General features: G+C 44.1%; 1 protein-coding gene across 1 annotated transcript; it reads left to right on the top strand.

The window, feature by feature from the left end:
• The first annotated feature begins 7374 nt into the window (after window positions 1-7374).
• On the top strand, window positions 7375-14428 carry STEEP1 (STING1 ER exit protein 1). The gene is made up of 7 exons (XM_050964552.1): window positions 7375-7539; window positions 8591-8708; window positions 10143-10184; window positions 10796-10934; window positions 11475-11564; window positions 12769-12861; window positions 13920-14428. Exons 1-7 carry the CDS (start codon window positions 7416-7418, stop codon window positions 13980-13982), a joined length of 669 nt encoding a protein of 222 aa, XP_050820509.1. The 5' UTR covers window positions 7375-7415; the 3' UTR covers window positions 13983-14428.
• The last annotated feature ends 2837 nt before the right edge of the window (window positions 14429-17265 follow it).

Here is a 17265-nt window from a genome sequence, read left to right as displayed (position 1 = left end):
GCTTAGGGATCCTAATTTGGTCAGGCGGAAATCTTCAAGCACCTATGGGGCTAACAAGAAAGGGGGTAAGAGGCACAGGCGGGTCATTAGGAGCAAGGGGAGGTTTTAGCTGGTTTCTAGAGCAGGCTAGGCTCCCTAGCTTTGTGAAGTACCACAATGCATCTAAAGCCGCCCTACCTCCGCGGGGGGGTATATTGCTAAATACCACGCCTGGGTTGGCCCCACTAGGAACCCCCAGGCACTGGTTACTTGAATAAATGCCAGCCTTTTCTGGATCACAGAGGCAGAGGCAATCATTGCACAGACATGAGTGTTCGCTGCCTTTTGTTCGATTTGTATGTGTCTGCTAAGCATGTGTCATAAGAGAATCTGATCCTTATGCATAACAACATATAGGAGTCACTAAACGATTTTCTGTTTGTATGATGATTTGCCTGTCTCATTGTTCCCCTTATTTCCTTATACTCCACCATAAAAATCAGTTACCCAGTGGGGCAGTCATTTTACTCTTACTGGGGAGCTGAGTTGCTGTAAATAAATCACACTAGATAGTTACACTGATTGATTCAAAGTAGCTGTGCAGTAGTGCTGAACAGCTGAAAGAAAAGCCCATGCTACCTGTGATGTTTTGGGGAACATATTGCCACCTTTGTATGTGCTGTGAGATTGTTTTCTATTGCTTGCATTTCTTTGAAACCAGCATTCCATTAATTCCTTTTGCCACCGATAAATTGCTTTCTATACGTGTTTTGACATTAAATTAATTACACATTCTTGTCTCCCTTTGGTTTTTGGCAGAATGATTTGCATCTGGAAAAGCTTCATTTTTCTGTGTTGGTCCCTCATGCTTAGTGGTCACTTGTCTGCCATTTGCCATCACTAATATATTTTGTTTCTCATCAGAGAAGAGTGCTCCATATGGGGGAAAACTATCTGCCATGTCATTTATAGATTCCCAGGCTGGAAAGGACATTATAATAATCCAGTCGGACCTCCTGTATAATACAGGCCATAGAACTTCCCCAAAATAATTCCTAGAGCAGATCTCTTAGGAAAAACATCCAACTGTGATTTAAAAGTTGTCTGTGATGGAGACTCCACCATGACTATTGTTTCCCAACAGAAACAGGAGCCTCTTAAAATTTCCTCTTGGCCCATCTACAATCACATTGGCTGAGTGGAATTTCCTAATATTGTCCAAGACAATCAGATTTTGCCTGTCTCTTGGGATAGGACTTCAGGAGCCCAATATTCTGAGGACAGTCCATGTGCCAGGCTCCAACTGTCACTGAACCTTCTGATCCCAGCATTCCATCTGTACTGATATTAAATAGATTTCCAACTGCAATGGCACTTTCTGACTCCAACATTCCATCCCGTCTGTTAAGGGGGCATGACATCTGCTTAAGGGGGAAGGTAATGAAGGAGTTCTTACTTATGAGACAGAAGGAGGTTTTATCCTGCTTATGGGGTATCAGACTCCTTAACTGCTTATAAAGGGAATGGGCAGCTTCTTGCTTACAGAAAGGCAGTCCTTATAGCTAGGGTGGCTTCTTAATTTATTGGATGTAAGAAGTTTCTTATCTGTTTATATGCGCACCAGCGGGCTTCTTAACTTCATCGGAGTTTTTACACTTGTTTATAGGTGTCCAGGTTGCTTCTTAATCTTCCAAAATGAAAGTGGTTTCTTGTAATTTTCATTGAACCATAGAAATGTAGGGCTGGGAAAGACCATGAAAAGTCATCAAGTCCAGTCCCCTGCACTGTGGGAGGACCAGGTAAACCTAGACCCTCCCTGACAGGTGATTGTCCAACTTGTTTTTAAAAGCTTCAATGACAGGGACTCCACAACCTCCCCTGGAAGACCATTGCAGAGCTTAACTACCCTTATAGTTACAAAGGTTTTTCCTAATATCTAACCTAACTCTTCCTTGCTGCAGATTAAGCCCATTTTGTGATAGAGCAGTGAATTTCTTACTTGCCTTTAGGGTGTGAGAAGGAACCTAGAACATCTGCTTCCTACACTGATGTCTGATTTTACAAATACTTCTATATTAGTGAGATGAGCTGACCCATGCTCACAGAAAATACAAGATAGAATAATAATAACTATTTTTAAAGTGCCCCTCTGAGGTCATGCATGGTAGAGATGAATAGGAAACCTGTGTTGAAAATAAATTGCAGGTTTGTTACTTCTGTAGGGGGAGAAAAGAGAAGAGTAAATAGAATTATAAGGGCTATTTGCTGAAGTTCTTATAACCTGAGGCAGAAGTGCAGCCCCTTCAGTTCTACAATATGGCCTATAGCTTCCCTTATCTGTGTAATAAGGGTGCAGTCTAGGGAGACTGCAGGCCTCAATGTGCCATGTTCTATTTTGATCTGAACGGCCTCTGCACCAGAGCAGGGCCTATTATATGCCCTGCAGATGAGTGTGGCTGCAATCTGGTCAATATATATAAATGTGGTGAGTCCCTTGGGCTCCTAGCAAATTGCCAAGGTGACCCTTGACTGGACAAAAGTACATGCTGTGCCTGCCTCATAATTAAAAAAAAACAAAAACACCTTCACCATCATTTTGTAGCTTCTACAGAGTATTTGGACGTGTTTTGTATCATCTATATAATAAGAGTCCAGGAATCTCACTCTGTGTTATCACTTGAAGCCTATTATGTCTATACAGTCAGCATAAAGCAACAGAAGCAGCTACAAGCATAGCTGAGGCTCTTTTTGTCCAGAATACTACCAGGTTAAATCATCACTGGATTTTGCAGTCTGTTACAGTCTAACTTTTACATTCTCAGCCATTTTGACTTAATGAATTATACCTTTGCAATGTACAGCAGCTCCATGTAATAACCTTAGTCCCAGATTTGGACCTTAGCGTCCAAAATATGGGGGTTAGCATGAAAACCTCCAAGCTTAGTTACCAGCTTGGACCTGGTACCTGCTGCCACCACCCAAAAAATTAGAGTGTTTTGGGGCACTCTGGTCCCTCTGAAAAACCTTCCCTGGGGACCCCAAGACCCAAGTCCCTTGAGTCTCACAACAAAGGGAAATAATCCTTTTTCCCTTCCCCCCTCCAGATGCTCCTGGAGAGATACACAGACACAAGCTCTGTGAATCCAAACAGAGTGAATCTCCCTCTCTGTTCCCAATCCTGGAAACAAAAAGTACTTTCCTATTCCCCCAGAGGGAATGCAAAGTCAGGCTAGCAATCCAACACACAAATCTCCCCTTGATTTCTTCCTCCCACCAATTCCCTGGTGAGTACAGACTCAATTTCCCTGAAGTAAAGAAAAACTCCAACAGGTCTTAAAAGAAAGCTTTATATAAAAAGAAAGAAAAATAAGTACAAATGTTCTCTCTGTATTAAGATGATACAACACAGGGCCAATTGCTTAAAAGAATATTGAATAAACAGCCTTATTCCAAAAGAATACAAATCAAAGCACTCCAGCACTTATATCATGCATCTATGCCATGCCAGAGCCTTAGACTATTGTGATAGCAGAGGTAACTCAACCAATCACCTTACTCTACAGCCTATTTGTATGCAACAGTTTCATTGGTCATATGAGGGAGACTGCACAGATGGCTGATTACTTAGCCCAGCTGCTACAGTTCTTCAAAACCACCCACACCATAACACAACCAGCACACACACTCACCCCAAATATGCATAGCCCATCATGCAGCAAATACCCCTTATTTGCCACCCGCACAAATCTCCCAGGATTATCACTCGGTCTGTGTGTCATTCGGACGCCTGGAATGTCTGTTGAGTCAGTATGAAGTGATGAAAACAGTTATATGTATGGTTGAGAGCTTTTTGCTTAGCATATGCACCAGGTTCAATCATCACTAGGCCTTTTGAGAATCAGATGGACTGTTGTAATCCAAAGGTTCTGTGGCAGTTTGCATGCGACTTGTAACAGTTGATCAGAAGAGACAGGAATAACAGCTATGCGGGATAACAAAGAGGGGATTGTGCCTTCAGCAAGGAGGCATCTCTGTGCATAAACTTTGGGGAATATGTACAAACAACAACATTGCTCGCTACAACACAGTGCATGGAAACAAAAGCCCCAAAATACTACTTACCTATGTGACTTTACTGCTGCTGTATATAATTTCCTGTTCACAAATATACTGTGGGTTGTGTTAGCATGTTTACTGCTGGGGTGTTCTGTGATTATGTTTCCTGCTATGGTGTTCAGTGATATAGTACATATACTGGTAAAGTAACTCCTCACTTAATGTTGTAATTATGTTCCTGAAAAATGCTACTTTAAGCCAAATGATGTTAAGCGAATCCAGTTTCTCCATAAGAATTAATGTAAATAGGGAGGTTAGGTTCCAGGGAAATGTTTTTTGCCAGACAAAAGAAAGGGACTCCACTCCATATCATATGCTCAGTTCAACTGCAAGAAAACAATGTGTCTCTCTGGATGTGGGAAAAGCCATAGACTGAGCTGAATGGAACTATTTTTTATTGAAATCTAGAGGGAAATCGTTTGGGCTCCAATTTTTTTTCAATTGGACCAAATTTGGCACTTTGGGTCAAATTCAGACCCAGAATAAACAAAGTGCTTCTCCACTGATTGTAGTGAATTTGCATCTAATAACACAATATATGAATTTGGTCTTTTATGAATCCATTTTTACATAAAATCTATGTAATTGTATTATGTCCTCTTGATGTTAGAACTAGGATCTTTTTATATAGTTACTTAAATGCACACCCCATCACTATAGTATCTGAGTGTTTCCCAAGTTTATAACAATAGCAAGTACCACAATCAATAAAAATAAACAGCTGCAGCACTAGAGACAATATATGAAAGGTAGTCTATCAGTCCCTCTGAAGTAATCCCACTCTGTAACAGTAAAAAGTGTAAAAACTGCTAGGCTAAACTATCAGATAATTTTAATAGGTTACATTCCCTGACACCCAGTTTGGGCTCAACCACTCCCAGGTGCTGAGTCCCCTCAACTCACATTTGATTTCAATGTTCTTCACAGGATCTGGTCCATTAGTATTTCCAGATTCTTAGATATTTAACTTTTGCTTGAGTCCACATGGAGGATAATTATTAAGTTGTACAATAGCTCCATACTTAGAATGTCTGTTAGGACTTTATACAACAGGTAGTACTTATGGGAAAACATTTTCACAATGGAGGGGGATAAAATATGTGTGAAACTGACAAAGCATAAAGCTTCTTTCATAGCTTGACTTTTCCAGCCAGGCACTAGATTAAATTGTTTCACCTGACAACTCAGACTTACTTGCTCTGCACTGTACTACCGTAGGTTTTGTTCATACATTACTACACAGAAGTTTGCACTGCGTTTATATCTTGGAGAATATGTTGAACTTGCAGTGCCAAGAACTGCCTGTTCTATTCTGTGTGTACAGCATTTCTATTGCACACAGCAGGTTTGTCTATCTGGAATAAATTTGTGAGTAGTTATGATTTTTTTCTGGGTTTATTTGTACATTTTTATATACTGTTTGCTTTTAAAACCAAACAAGAGTTATTGACAAAACAAGAGATTCAATTTTCTAAAACATCAAGCTTGGAAATATGAATAACACTCACAGGGATTTATAATTTATGTCTTTATAAGCAAAAAGCCACTTTCAGACCACTTGCATATAACATGGTGTATATTATGGACCTGTGACAAAAGATAGACATTATGTAACCACCATATGCAAAGGAAACATACGAACCAAACTTAATGCTAAGACCTCTCCTTGACTTGCATTAAATTAAGTGGAGCTCTTTGCAGGATCAGGACCTTACTTTCCTGCATGTATTTTCATTTTGCTTGGGCTGGATATATTATCTGGATCCAAAATAGATTCTGTAAACATTGAACTCAAAGGACAGTCCTTAGCAAAAACAGGCTTCAATATCCTAAGTTTGCAGTTTCACTATCTTTATTTCATAGTATTCTGAGCCACCATAAGAATCTCTAACATTTTTAATTAAATACCTGTTTCCCTTTGATTCTCGAACATTTTGCACTTGCAGTATACCTGAGGCTCATAGGAAATGTAGAAATTGTCATACTGGATCAGATCAGCAGTCCATCTGTCCCAAGATTTTATCTCTGACAGTGGCCAGAACCAGATGCTTCAGAGGATGGCATAAGAAACCTGCAGTAAGCATATATGGGATAATCTGTTCTGCTCTCCCCACTTACATCTCATCCTGATCTCTAATAGAGATTGGTTTAAGACCTGCAATGTAAGGCTTAATATGGCTTCCAAAACTTTTATTGTCACTGCTTATAACTCTGGCTTTTTTTTGATTGGCTATTCATATGGCTAGCTCTTTTTTAATCTTAAATTATTTGGCTCCCAAGATGCTTTATTAATATTAATTAAATTCACAATACCCCTGTGAAGAAGACAGGCAAGTAGTCTAATTCCCATTTTACGGATGAGGAAACTGGCATAGACAGGGGGAGGTATTAGATGAGAAAGTAATTTTCAGCACTAAAATATACACTGTTTGTAGTACACAAACATTACAATCTGGGTTAAACTGCTCATATGCAAGATGCAAGGCAGTCTTGGGATTTTCAAAAGCACCCTAAGGAGTCACATGCCCATTTCCCATTGAAAGTAATTGGAGTTGGTTGCCAAATTCCCATTAGTGCCTTTAAAAAATCTCCTTTTCTACAAGTGTAGAACAGAGAACCTGCAGAATCCTTCCCTACATTGGCTATGTTAATACAGGCCAGAGAAATCCAAAATACTTATGCCACACTACCACAAGTCAAAGCAAAGTATTATACCAGTGAGCTACTGCCAATATAGCCATATGTCCCCCCTCTAATACACATCATGTAGTGCCCCTTCCGGGGTGTATGTCACAACATACAAACACCCCATTACGTCATGTCAGTTCACTATACAATCTATGCTACTGCAGTCCCCACATATAACCCAGGACAACCCTCCCCCCCCCAGTGTATTCCATTCCAGGGCAGCTCCCCCTGGTCCTAGTATATACTATCCCAGGACAACAGCCCCCACCCCACCGCAGTGTATAACCTCCTAGAGCAGCCCCTCCTCCCGGATGCATCATCCCAGAGCTGCGGCCACCCCCCTGTACACGACCCAGAGCCCCCCCCCCCGTACACTGACCCCCCAGCTCGAGAAGTTCCCCCCGTCTAACCACACCAGGCCAACTCCACCCGTGTTTAGCCCCCCTCCCCCCAATCCCACGGCCACCCCTGCCCCAGCGTACCCCCAGCGGCGCTCAGCCCCACCCCTGGGGCGGCGCTTCGGGGCGGCAGGCCGAGGCCCCTACCCCAGGCCCAGCCCCTGAAGGGGCGGCCCGACCCCGACGCAGGCCGAGGGGCAGGGCTCCCGCCGGCTGCTCTCGCTCGGCGCCGCCATGCCCAAGGTGGTGTCCCGCTCCGTGGTCTGCTCCGACACCCGGGACCGCGAGGAGTACGATGATGGCGAGAAGCCGCTGCACGTTTACTACTGTCTGTGCGGCCAGATGGTGCTGGTGCTGGGTGAGCCGGGCGGGCCGCCCGCCGCGGAGCGGCTGGGCCTGGGGCAGGGGGCAGCTGGGCCCTGGGGCAGGGACCGGGACCCGTGGGGAGGGGGCAGCTGGGGTCTGGGGGCAGGGACCGGGACCCATGGGGAGGGGGCAGCTGGGCCCTGGGGCAGGGACCGGGACCCGTGGGGAGGGGGCAGCTGGGGTCTGGGGGCAGGGACCGGGACCCGTCCGGTGGGGGCCTGGGGGCAGGGACCGGGACCCATGGGGAGGAGGCAGCTGGGCCCTGGGGTAGGGACCGAGACCCATGGGGAGGGGGCAGCTGGGGCCTGGGGGCAGGGACGGGACCCGTGGGGAGGGGGCAGCTGGGGCCTGGGGGCAGGGACGGGACCCGTGGGGAGGGGGCAGCTGGGGTCTGGGGGCAGGGACCGGGACCCATGGGGAGGGGGCAGCTGGGGCCTGGGGGCAGGGACGGGACCCGTGGGGAGGGGGCAGCTGGGGCCTGGGGGCAGGGACGGGACCCGTGGGGAGGGGGCAGCTGGGGCCTGGGGGCAGGGACGGGACCCGTGGGGAGGGGGCAGCTGGGCCTGGGGGCAGGGACGGGACCCGTGGGGAGGGGGCAGCTGGGGCCTGGGGGCAGGGACCGGGACCGGGACCCGTCCGGTGGGGGCCTGGGGGCAGGGACCAGGACCCGTCGGGTGGGGGCAGCTGGGGTCTGGGGGCAGGGACCGGGACCCGTGGGGAGGGGCAGCTAGGGCCTGGGGGCAGGGAAATCTTGCAGAAATCTAACAGAGTGTACTAATGCTTTTGTGTGGCTGTTTTTCTGTGTGTGTGTGTGTGTGTGTGTGTGTGTGTGTGTGGTGGTGGTGGTGGGGAGATAAAGAGGTGTTTAAAGGAAATGTGTAACGAAGAAAGTTACTAGGTGTTTACCCCCCCCCAAAAAAAGAGGGCGCCCTTCAAAGTTTGCGTTTTCATCTCAGATGAACTCTCTTGACAATCAGAACTCCCTCCCTTAGCAATGGATCTGAATCTGCATTCTATAACAGCCTCTCTCTTCACTTCTGCAGACTGTCAGCTGGAGAAACTGCCCATGAGGCCTCGAGACAGAGCTCGGGTGATTGATGCAGCCAAACATGCCCATAAATTCTGTAACACAGAGGAGGAGGAAAATGTTTATCTCAGAAGGTAGGAAATCTTCTCTTCCTCCTTTGGCTTCCTTGACAGTTGCTGTGATACTGTCACTCTTTGTGCTCCAAATTTTTGGATGAAAATAACTCCTAAAATTGGTAACCTGAGTACCACTAAATCTGAAGTCGTTAACACGGTCATCAGCTCATTTGCTGGTATTAAAGAGACATAGTCAAATAGTTTAGGTCCCCATTTGGGCTACTTCAATCATATGACAGAATGCCATATGAATGCTAATTCTCTTTCCTGTTTACCAGAGGAAAAATTACTATTGATGGTAAATTAAATTTGAAAAACCCAATCTGGCCCTTATTTCATGGCCACAACAAAAGCAGACATGAAGCAAAACTATTTAATCTGAAGTGAGCAGTTACCAAGAAGCTTGTACTGCCAGCACCCCTGCTGTTGCATTTCTGATAAAAGGAGGCCATGGAGAGCCTATTGTAAATCACTTTTATAAACACATTGGTCACTGCAATACAGAGTTGACAGGTTAAAGTGCAGCCTATTTGGGGACAGGGACCTTGGGCTTTGTTTTCCTCTTCTCCTGGATTTCAGGTAAATTACAGCACTCCGGCTTTCTGGTCTTGCTGTGACTTTTAACTCTGTTTGGGAATATTATTGTTAAAAATCTCATACACATTTACATGGCCCTTTACAACATACCATAGACTGAGACGCATTCTCTGACCCAAAGAATGTACAGTCTGAGAGAGAAAACTAAAGGCTTGTCTGTATGGACAGTTAGGTTGTGCATGAATCTATCCACAGTAGTCAGATGTTTGCAGATTGTCCATGTGGACCCTGCTGCCATGCACTGAAAGTTCTGTAGTGTGCTTGACTCTACTCTCCTTTCAGAATGGGGCAGGAGGGTCCACAGAGTCAATCTGTGCACAGCAGGCTAATGGGGGGTAGATTTAGACCCCAGTTTGCTGTGAATTAAGTGTTGATATAGATAAGCCCTAAGACAAAACAGACCAACAGCTCAAGTAAGGAAGGATGTTGAGATTTCATTAGGGATAAAGTCAAGGTAGCAAGCCTTTCTTGAAGAAAAATCTTTTTAAAAGTTTAAAAGAAAAGGTGTCTTTGCCCTGAGCCTACCACTACTCCACTACGGTCTGATGCTGTGATGTGTCTTCCTGCCTTCCCTACTCCTCCAGCGATTCTAATTTTATGCCCCATTCGTGATCTCTTTCCCCCATGTCTCTTTTAGTTGGTGTCCAGAATCAGACTATGTATTACCCCTTTATGGACACCTAATGAACTGTAGATCTGTTAGGTATACACAACACCCAAGCCACTATCTCATTGCTCATTTGGAATTATTTCTGTTTACTCTTAGGTGTTTCTAATGCACTCTCCTCCTTAGTATCTAGACAGCAGTAGCTGATGCCTTTTCATTTTTCTGTAAATTCTCTCTTTCTCCCCCAGACCTGAAGGTATTGAGCGGCAGTACAGGAAGAAATGTGGGAAGTAAGTGTCAGCAGAGCAAATCATTTCAGCATAAGAGATGCTTGTTTTTTACTTTTCATTGTGTGTCACTCCCCCTTAGAAGTAACATTTCTTCTTGTAAGAGTAGCTCCTGGAGATAGGAGATTTTTGACTGATGTGATGTGATGGGGATATTAACATTTTGTAATCCTGATCCTGGTCAAGTAGCTGGGGCCAGAATATAAAGACCAGCCTTTTACCAGTACTCGCATTTGTCACAATTTGATTGCACTTTTCATTTTTGCTGCATTTCTCAATTTGGCAGCTCAGGAAAGCAGGGAGAGAGTTGGGTACGTATCACATAATGGAAGGAAAGACAAGACAGGATTATAAAATGGGCTTTTGAGACAATCTGTGGCTCTTCACCTGTTGACGTTCTAATGTTTGGTCTACGATCTGTCTTCTTCTTTGATCGGTTACCTGAAAAGAAGTTCCAGCCTGTACAAAAAGGCTAATTAGCTACATGGTCACAGGACTAGTTTGCGGTACAGGCTGTTTTTAAAGCCCGTTTGGTAAATAAACTACAACCAAGGCCTCTGAGCATGAGACTGAGATCTGCACTATTTCACCAGTAGATGTATTGTTGTTTCCAGGTGTGGACTTCTGCTCTTCTACCAGCACCAGCAGAAGAATGCCCCAGTTACTTTCATTGTTGATGGAGCTGTGGTCAAGTTTGGCCAGGGCTTTGGGAAAACAAATATATACACTCAGAAACAGGAGCCTCCCAAAAAGGTAAATAGGCTTAGATGAGTTACAAAGCTATCTTTGCCTTTTGAAAGGGTGTGGATAGACAAAATGACCTAATCGGTCTGGCTGTCTCTGCTAGAATGCCTGGCCCCTGTGCCATGTCATTCTAATGATCTCTTCTAGTTTACCTGAAATAGTGGTGTTGACTGCATTCAACTTCTGCCAAGGAAGACTAACATGAAGTTTTTGAAACCGGAGGACAGAGGAATAAGGGTGCGAAGAGATCCCAACACCTGTTAGATCTTTGGCCTAAGCAACCTAGAAGATCCATTTGAAAGCATCTCAGACTTGTCACCTGAATATTATCTTCTCTCCAATTCTTGGTGTTGAGTACATTAATTCCAAGACCTGGCACTTCTTGGTACCAGCGAACCCATGTGGTTAATCTTACTGTGCCTCCCATAAAAGGCAATACTTAACAGTATGGATTTACAAGAAAAGCCTTCACAGCTATGGAGTAGCGAAAAGTTATTGGTAACACTAATGTGCACTGAACTAAAGTAAAATCTCTTGTTCATTTCCTAGGTGATGATGACCAAACGGACAAAAGACATGGGCAAGTTCAGTTCAGTCACAGTCTCCACCATTGATGAAGAGGAGGAAGAGATTGAAGCAGTGAGTTTTCTTTGCCCTGCTAATGCCAGCAAGATACCAAGTTACACAAGGGTTTTGTTGGGACACCAAAGCTAAGCTCTCCAGAAGTTTCTTATCTGAATGGCAACACTTCCGATTTAAATCGATTTTAGCCTTTCAGTCTGATCCATACATAAGGGAAGTCCATTATTCATCAAATAGAAGATTTGAATTTCCCCATGGAAGTTCAGTCAGACAGAATGCTCAGTTATCCATCTAAGTATTTATGTTGTGCTCTTCACCATAGTATCTGGCTACCTGAACATTCTGTGGCTAATAAGATTCATGCCACAATCATGGAACATCCTACTAGTACTAGTGAGATGGGTATCTTCTAGGACAAGCTAACAAATAATACTAGTGAGTTACTATGCAGTAGCCATCCTCTCTGCCTCTCTATTCTAGGAGGGCTCCTTAATTTACTTTTCCCTCTGTGCAGCAATTTGAGGGGAATTGTGACCTCATTCCTGCTTCTCCTTCCTTGTAATTCTCCTCAGTTTATTTTTCATTCTGCGATGTTCTTGGTTGAAATAAATGGATGATCTCAAGTCAGGTGTATTCAGCTTGGTTAAGACTGCATATAGATAAGCAGGTAATTAATATATTTTAACATGCAAGTGACAGTCTCCTTGTATGGTAGTATTAATAGTCTTCCATCTGGTAACACAACTCCTTTAGCCGTTATGATCTCCCCTGAACTGCCTCTGCCATGATGTTAATGAAGAGACCTGGTCCAGAGCACACATTACATATCAACCTTTCTTGATTGCATTTTGCATGTGCCAGCCAGAACATCATGGTGATGGCTAAAACTGGCCAATGACTTGTGGTCCTGATTCTTTACTTCCTGTTCTAAGCTGTTGTTACCATGCACTTTAAACAGCAGGCATGCTGCACCCTAGAGGTGACTGCATTTCAGTGGCAGGAGAAATTATCATTTTATAGTTTGCCTGCCAATCTGAAACATTTTGAAATCTTTTGGGAGGACAGAACGCTGTATAGAGATACAGCAGCACAATGGAGATCTTTTCACGGGTGCAGACTCCACACTAAAGATGGGTAGTGCTCACATTGTCTCTAACTTTATAGTCAGCTGGAAGTTGATCCTGCCCATCTCTCTTATGAGCTCAATGAGGCAGTGCAATTCTGGCCCACAGTATAACACAGTGACACTATATTTTTTCAGCGAGAGATTGCAGATTCCTATGCACAGAATGCTAAAGTGATTGAAAAGCAGCTGGAACGCAAAGGCATGAGCAAAAGGAGGCTGCAGGAACTGGTAAGGCTGTTTTCTTTTCAGTGTATTGTTGCTGCAAATGTATCTTTGCGGGGTGTCCAGTTCCCTTGGGTCTGGTGGCAGTATACATAAGCAGCATAGTTTAGTACCCTACAGTGGGTTTACAGAGTTCACATGCCGCTTTCGGGGTGGGCGGTTGTTAAGCTTAGCAGTCCAAATTATTTATGCTTTGTATTTCTAACTTGCTTTGTATCTCTATGCTTTGTATTTCTAACTTGAAAAAAAAATTAAAGAATATAAAGAAAATCCACACAGTTATTGTAGGTTTTCCCCCAGTGGTGTAAGCTCCTGTTGTTAGACATCTCCTCAGAGGACTGAGAGGAGAGGTAAAATATGGTGAAGACTTTACAGAAATTTTCTCTAGTCCTCTAAAATTGAAGATTATAGAAAAGTATATATAGACCTACTCAAAAAGGGTAGTTCATAAGACACTGGTGCAATCAGGGCAGCCTCTGTAGCCAGTTAACCCATGAATGGTCAGATCAGAGCTGGGGGAAATTTATCCCAGAACTTGAGCAACAGAATGTGCCTTACATTGTGTCCTCAAGCCTGCCACGCTCAGGCTTTAGCATAGGCTACAACAGGGAGTAAGTTACAGAAAGGAGGGCCTGCCGGGTGCAGTAGATCTGCTGCTGGTCCTGTAAAGGTCAACTTAGAAACCAACAGTAAGAACATGCTTGGTGATCTTAATATGGCGACAGGCTTATAGAAATTGGAGATGGGAAAGATTTACTAGATTATCTAGCTCACCTTCCTGCCAGTGCAGGATATAAAGTGGGAAATGGCCTCTTATGTAACTAGTACCAGACCATTTGGGGCTTCAAAGATTGTAATCCACCTTCTGATTTGCACCCAGAAGCAAAGAGGGTAGTGAATGAAGAAACTTGAAGCATTTTGTTCTTCACTTAGATGACAGGTTGCTGCATGCGGCATTAGTAATGCTCAGATCAGAAGATCATATCTCAGAGTGCTGGAGAGAAAGTTACTCGTGATGTTGTTCTTGTATAGCGTTATCATTCTGTCCCAATTTTTCTAATCAGGCTGAGCTGGAAGCCAAGAAAGCAAAGATGAAAGGAACCCTGATAGATAATCAGTTCAAATAAGAGGAATCCACATCAGATGTGCTCAGGCAGCTGAATATTTGGAGAGTGAGGAAAACCAACAGCAACTCCTGAGACTCCTGCAGAGAATTCAGTGAACCCTGCAGACCTTAAGTACAGCTTTTAAGAGCTATGCATCGAAACCAGCTTGGAAGGTGACACTGTCTCTGCTACAGACTGTACTTTGATCTCAGGTATTTTAATACGCTGAAGGACTTCAAAGACTTTTTTTAAATTACACTTCTGTGCACACTCGAGTGTTTTGCCTGACTTTTTGGGGTAATATCTGTTCTGGGGGAAACCCTTCTGCCAGGTGTGTGCCTGGGATTAAGACACTGGTACAAAAGATCAGTGTGTTATTTTCAGATGTACATAAAATTCCAGTAAATACCTTAGATGTGTAGGTAAAGCAATAATCTATGTACAGCAAATAAATCCTTATAAAGTAAGTTATCCATATTCTTATTTAAAAAACAATTCTTCAAATCATGCGGTATATACAAAGGGAATTCTCACCCTAGCACAAACTGGAATGGTAATAATCTACATAAATCTTTAACATGTTTACTTAACTGATAATCTTCACTGAATAGACTTGAAACAAAGTCCCATGATGCAACACTATTGGTAAGCAGTGCATCTTTATAAGCTCCCAGCTGAATGCTTTTAAGATCATAGGAATTGCTGGGTTCCCAGCACTTTTGAAAACTAGGCCATTTGGGTGCCTGACTAAAGGTACTTAGAGTCCTTACTTTTGAAAATCGGAAAACAGTAGTGATCAAAAAGTTTTTTTAAATCCAATTGTAACAACAAAGCCCATGGTACAGGTGGGGCAGGGTGAAGTCCAAACCTACCTTAAATGACTGAAAACAAAAATTGGATCTACACCACCAACAATCCCTTCTTTAAACTAAGGAATGCAAATATAAATATCCTGGGACTAATAAATGAAATCAATTGACTACCAATTTAACTTGAATAACTTCTGCCTCTAAAGTGTAAGCCATCTCTTGCCCAAAATGTCATCATTACTTAGACTTATAATGAAGAATAAATGGATAGGAAGGAAATTTAGAATGTAATTACTAATAAATATGCACTGAAAAGACAATAAGTATTCATATATATTCAGAGTTTCAGGCTAGAAGGGACCCCTGGATCATCTAGTGTAACCACCTATATACCACAGGCCACCAAAGCCACCCAGGACATACACACTAAAGCCAACTACTGGAATTAGACCCAGGTATCAAAGTTCACAGGAGACTAAACTATTATGCGCCACAGGGAGAGAATAGGAGGAACCAAGGTGCTCCAATGCCAAAGCCCCTGCAATGTGAGGGAATTGATTAGGTGAGATACAGCCACAAAAATCCTGGCAAGTGACCTGCACCCATATGCTGTGAGGAAGATGAAAACTCTCCAATGTCATTGCCAGTCTGACCTGGAGGAAGAATTACCACCTGACCTCAAATAGGGCGATCAGTTAGACCCTGAGAATTTGGACAAGCACTAGAGAATGCTCAGTGCTGCCTCAGAGCCCTGGCCACCCAATCCAATGTGCCATCTCCAGCTATGGCCCCCTCTGATGTGAAGAGGAAGGAGACCAACAAAAACCCCTCTGATTAGAAACCTTCTAATTTTCAGCCTGAATTTGTTCATGGCCAATTTTGTGCCAACATTGTCCTATAGTTTAAATAACTCTTCATCCTCCCTCTTGTTTATCCTCAATGTAGTTATAGAAAGCAATCATATCCCCTCTGTCGTCTTTCTGCTAGACTAAACAAGCCAAGCACTTCCCATCTCCTCTCATTAGCTAGGCGCTCCATTCCCCCTATCATCCCAGTAGCTCCTCTCTTCCCCTGTTCCAGTTTGAATTCATCTTGCAGAACATGAGTGAGTAGAATTGTACACACTATCCCAGATGAGGTCTTACCAGTGCCTTGAACAATGGTGTTAATACTTCTCCATCATTCTGGAAATGCTTTGCCTGATACATCCAAGGATCGCGTTTGCTTTTTCCCACAGCTGTACCACTTTGGGGCTCAGCCAGCTTGTGAAACCCCCAGCTTGTAGCAGAAATTTGTATTAGCCCCAGTGGCATGCACAAGGTGGGGGCAAGTAGGGGCCTTCCCCCCCACATAATCTGCAGGGGCACAGAACTCTGGCCAGTGGCTGCAGAGGGGAGAGTGAGCTCCTCTGGCTCCGGCAGCAGGAACTGACAGCTTCTCTGGCCCTGGGGCTGCAGCCAGGGCACAGAACATGCCCCTCCAAAAGGACTCACATTTTTATTCCTGTATCAGAGGGTAGCCGTGTTAGTCTGGATCTGTAAAAGCAGCAAAGAATCCTGTGGCATCTTATAGACTAACAGACGTTTTGGAGCATGAGCTTTCGTGGGTGAATACCCACTTCCTCAGATGCATGTAATGGAAATATCCAGGGGCAGGTATATATATGTGTGCTAGCAAGCAAGCTAGAGATAATGAGGTCAGTTCAATCAGGGAGGATGAGGCCCTGTTCTAGCAGTTGAGGTGTGAAAACCAAGAGAGGAGAAACTGGTTCTGTAATTGGCAAGCCATTCACAGTCTTTGTTCAATCCTGAGCTGATGGTGTCAAATTTGCAGATGAACTGAAGCTCAGCAGTTTCTCTTTGAAGTCTGGTCCTGAAGTTTTTTTGCTGCAGGATGGCCACCTTAAGGTCTGCTATAGTGTGGCCAGGGAGGTTGACGTGCTCTCCTACAGGTTTTTGTATATTGCCATTCCTAATGTCTGATTTGTGTCCATTTATCCTTTTCCGTAGAGACTGTCCATTTGGCCGATGTACATAGCAGAGGGGCATTGCTGGCATATGATGGCGTATATTACATTGGTGGATGTGCAGGTGAATGAACCAGCGATGGTGTGGCTGATCTGGTTAGGTCCTGTGATGGTGTCGCTGGTGTAGATATGTGGGCAGAGTTGGCATCGAGGTTTGTTGCATGGATTGGTTCCTGAGCTAGAGTTATTATGGTGTGGTGTGCAGTTACTGGTGAGAATATGTTTCAGGTTGGCAGGTTGTCTGTGGGCAAGGATTGGCCTGCCACCCAAGGCCTGTGAAAGTGTGGGATCATTGTCCAGGATGGGTTGTAGATCCTTGATGATGCGTTGGAGGGGTTTTAGCTGGGGGCTGTATGTGATGGCCAGTGGAGTCCTGTTGGTTTCTCTCTTGGGTTTGTCTTGCAGTAGGAGGCTTCTGGGTACACGTCTGGCTCTGTTGATCTGTTTCCTTATTTCCTCGTGTGGGTAT

Source organism: Gopherus flavomarginatus, chromosome 8 (genome assembly GCF_025201925.1).
Source record: "Gopherus flavomarginatus isolate rGopFla2 chromosome 8, rGopFla2.mat.asm, whole genome shotgun sequence".
Taxonomy (NCBI): domain Eukaryota; kingdom Metazoa; phylum Chordata; order Testudines; family Testudinidae; genus Gopherus; species Gopherus flavomarginatus.
Note: the sequence above shows the minus strand (reverse complement) of the source record. Positions and strands in the feature narration are given on the sequence as shown.

Bases quoted from the DNA above. Each gene is read 5' to 3' on its own strand.
- STEEP1 (XM_050964552.1), top strand. From the start codon at position 7,416: ATGCCCAAGGTGGTGTCCCGCTCCGTGGTCTGCTCCGACACCCGGGAC. The intron at 7,540-8,590 runs GTGAGCCGGGCG...TCACTTCTGCAG, and splicing joins CCAGATGGTGCTGGTGCTGG to ACTGTCAGCTGGAGAAACTG. The intron at 10,935-11,474 runs GTAAATAGGCTT...TTCATTTCCTAG, and splicing joins AACAGGAGCCTCCCAAAAAG to GTGATGATGACCAAACGGAC.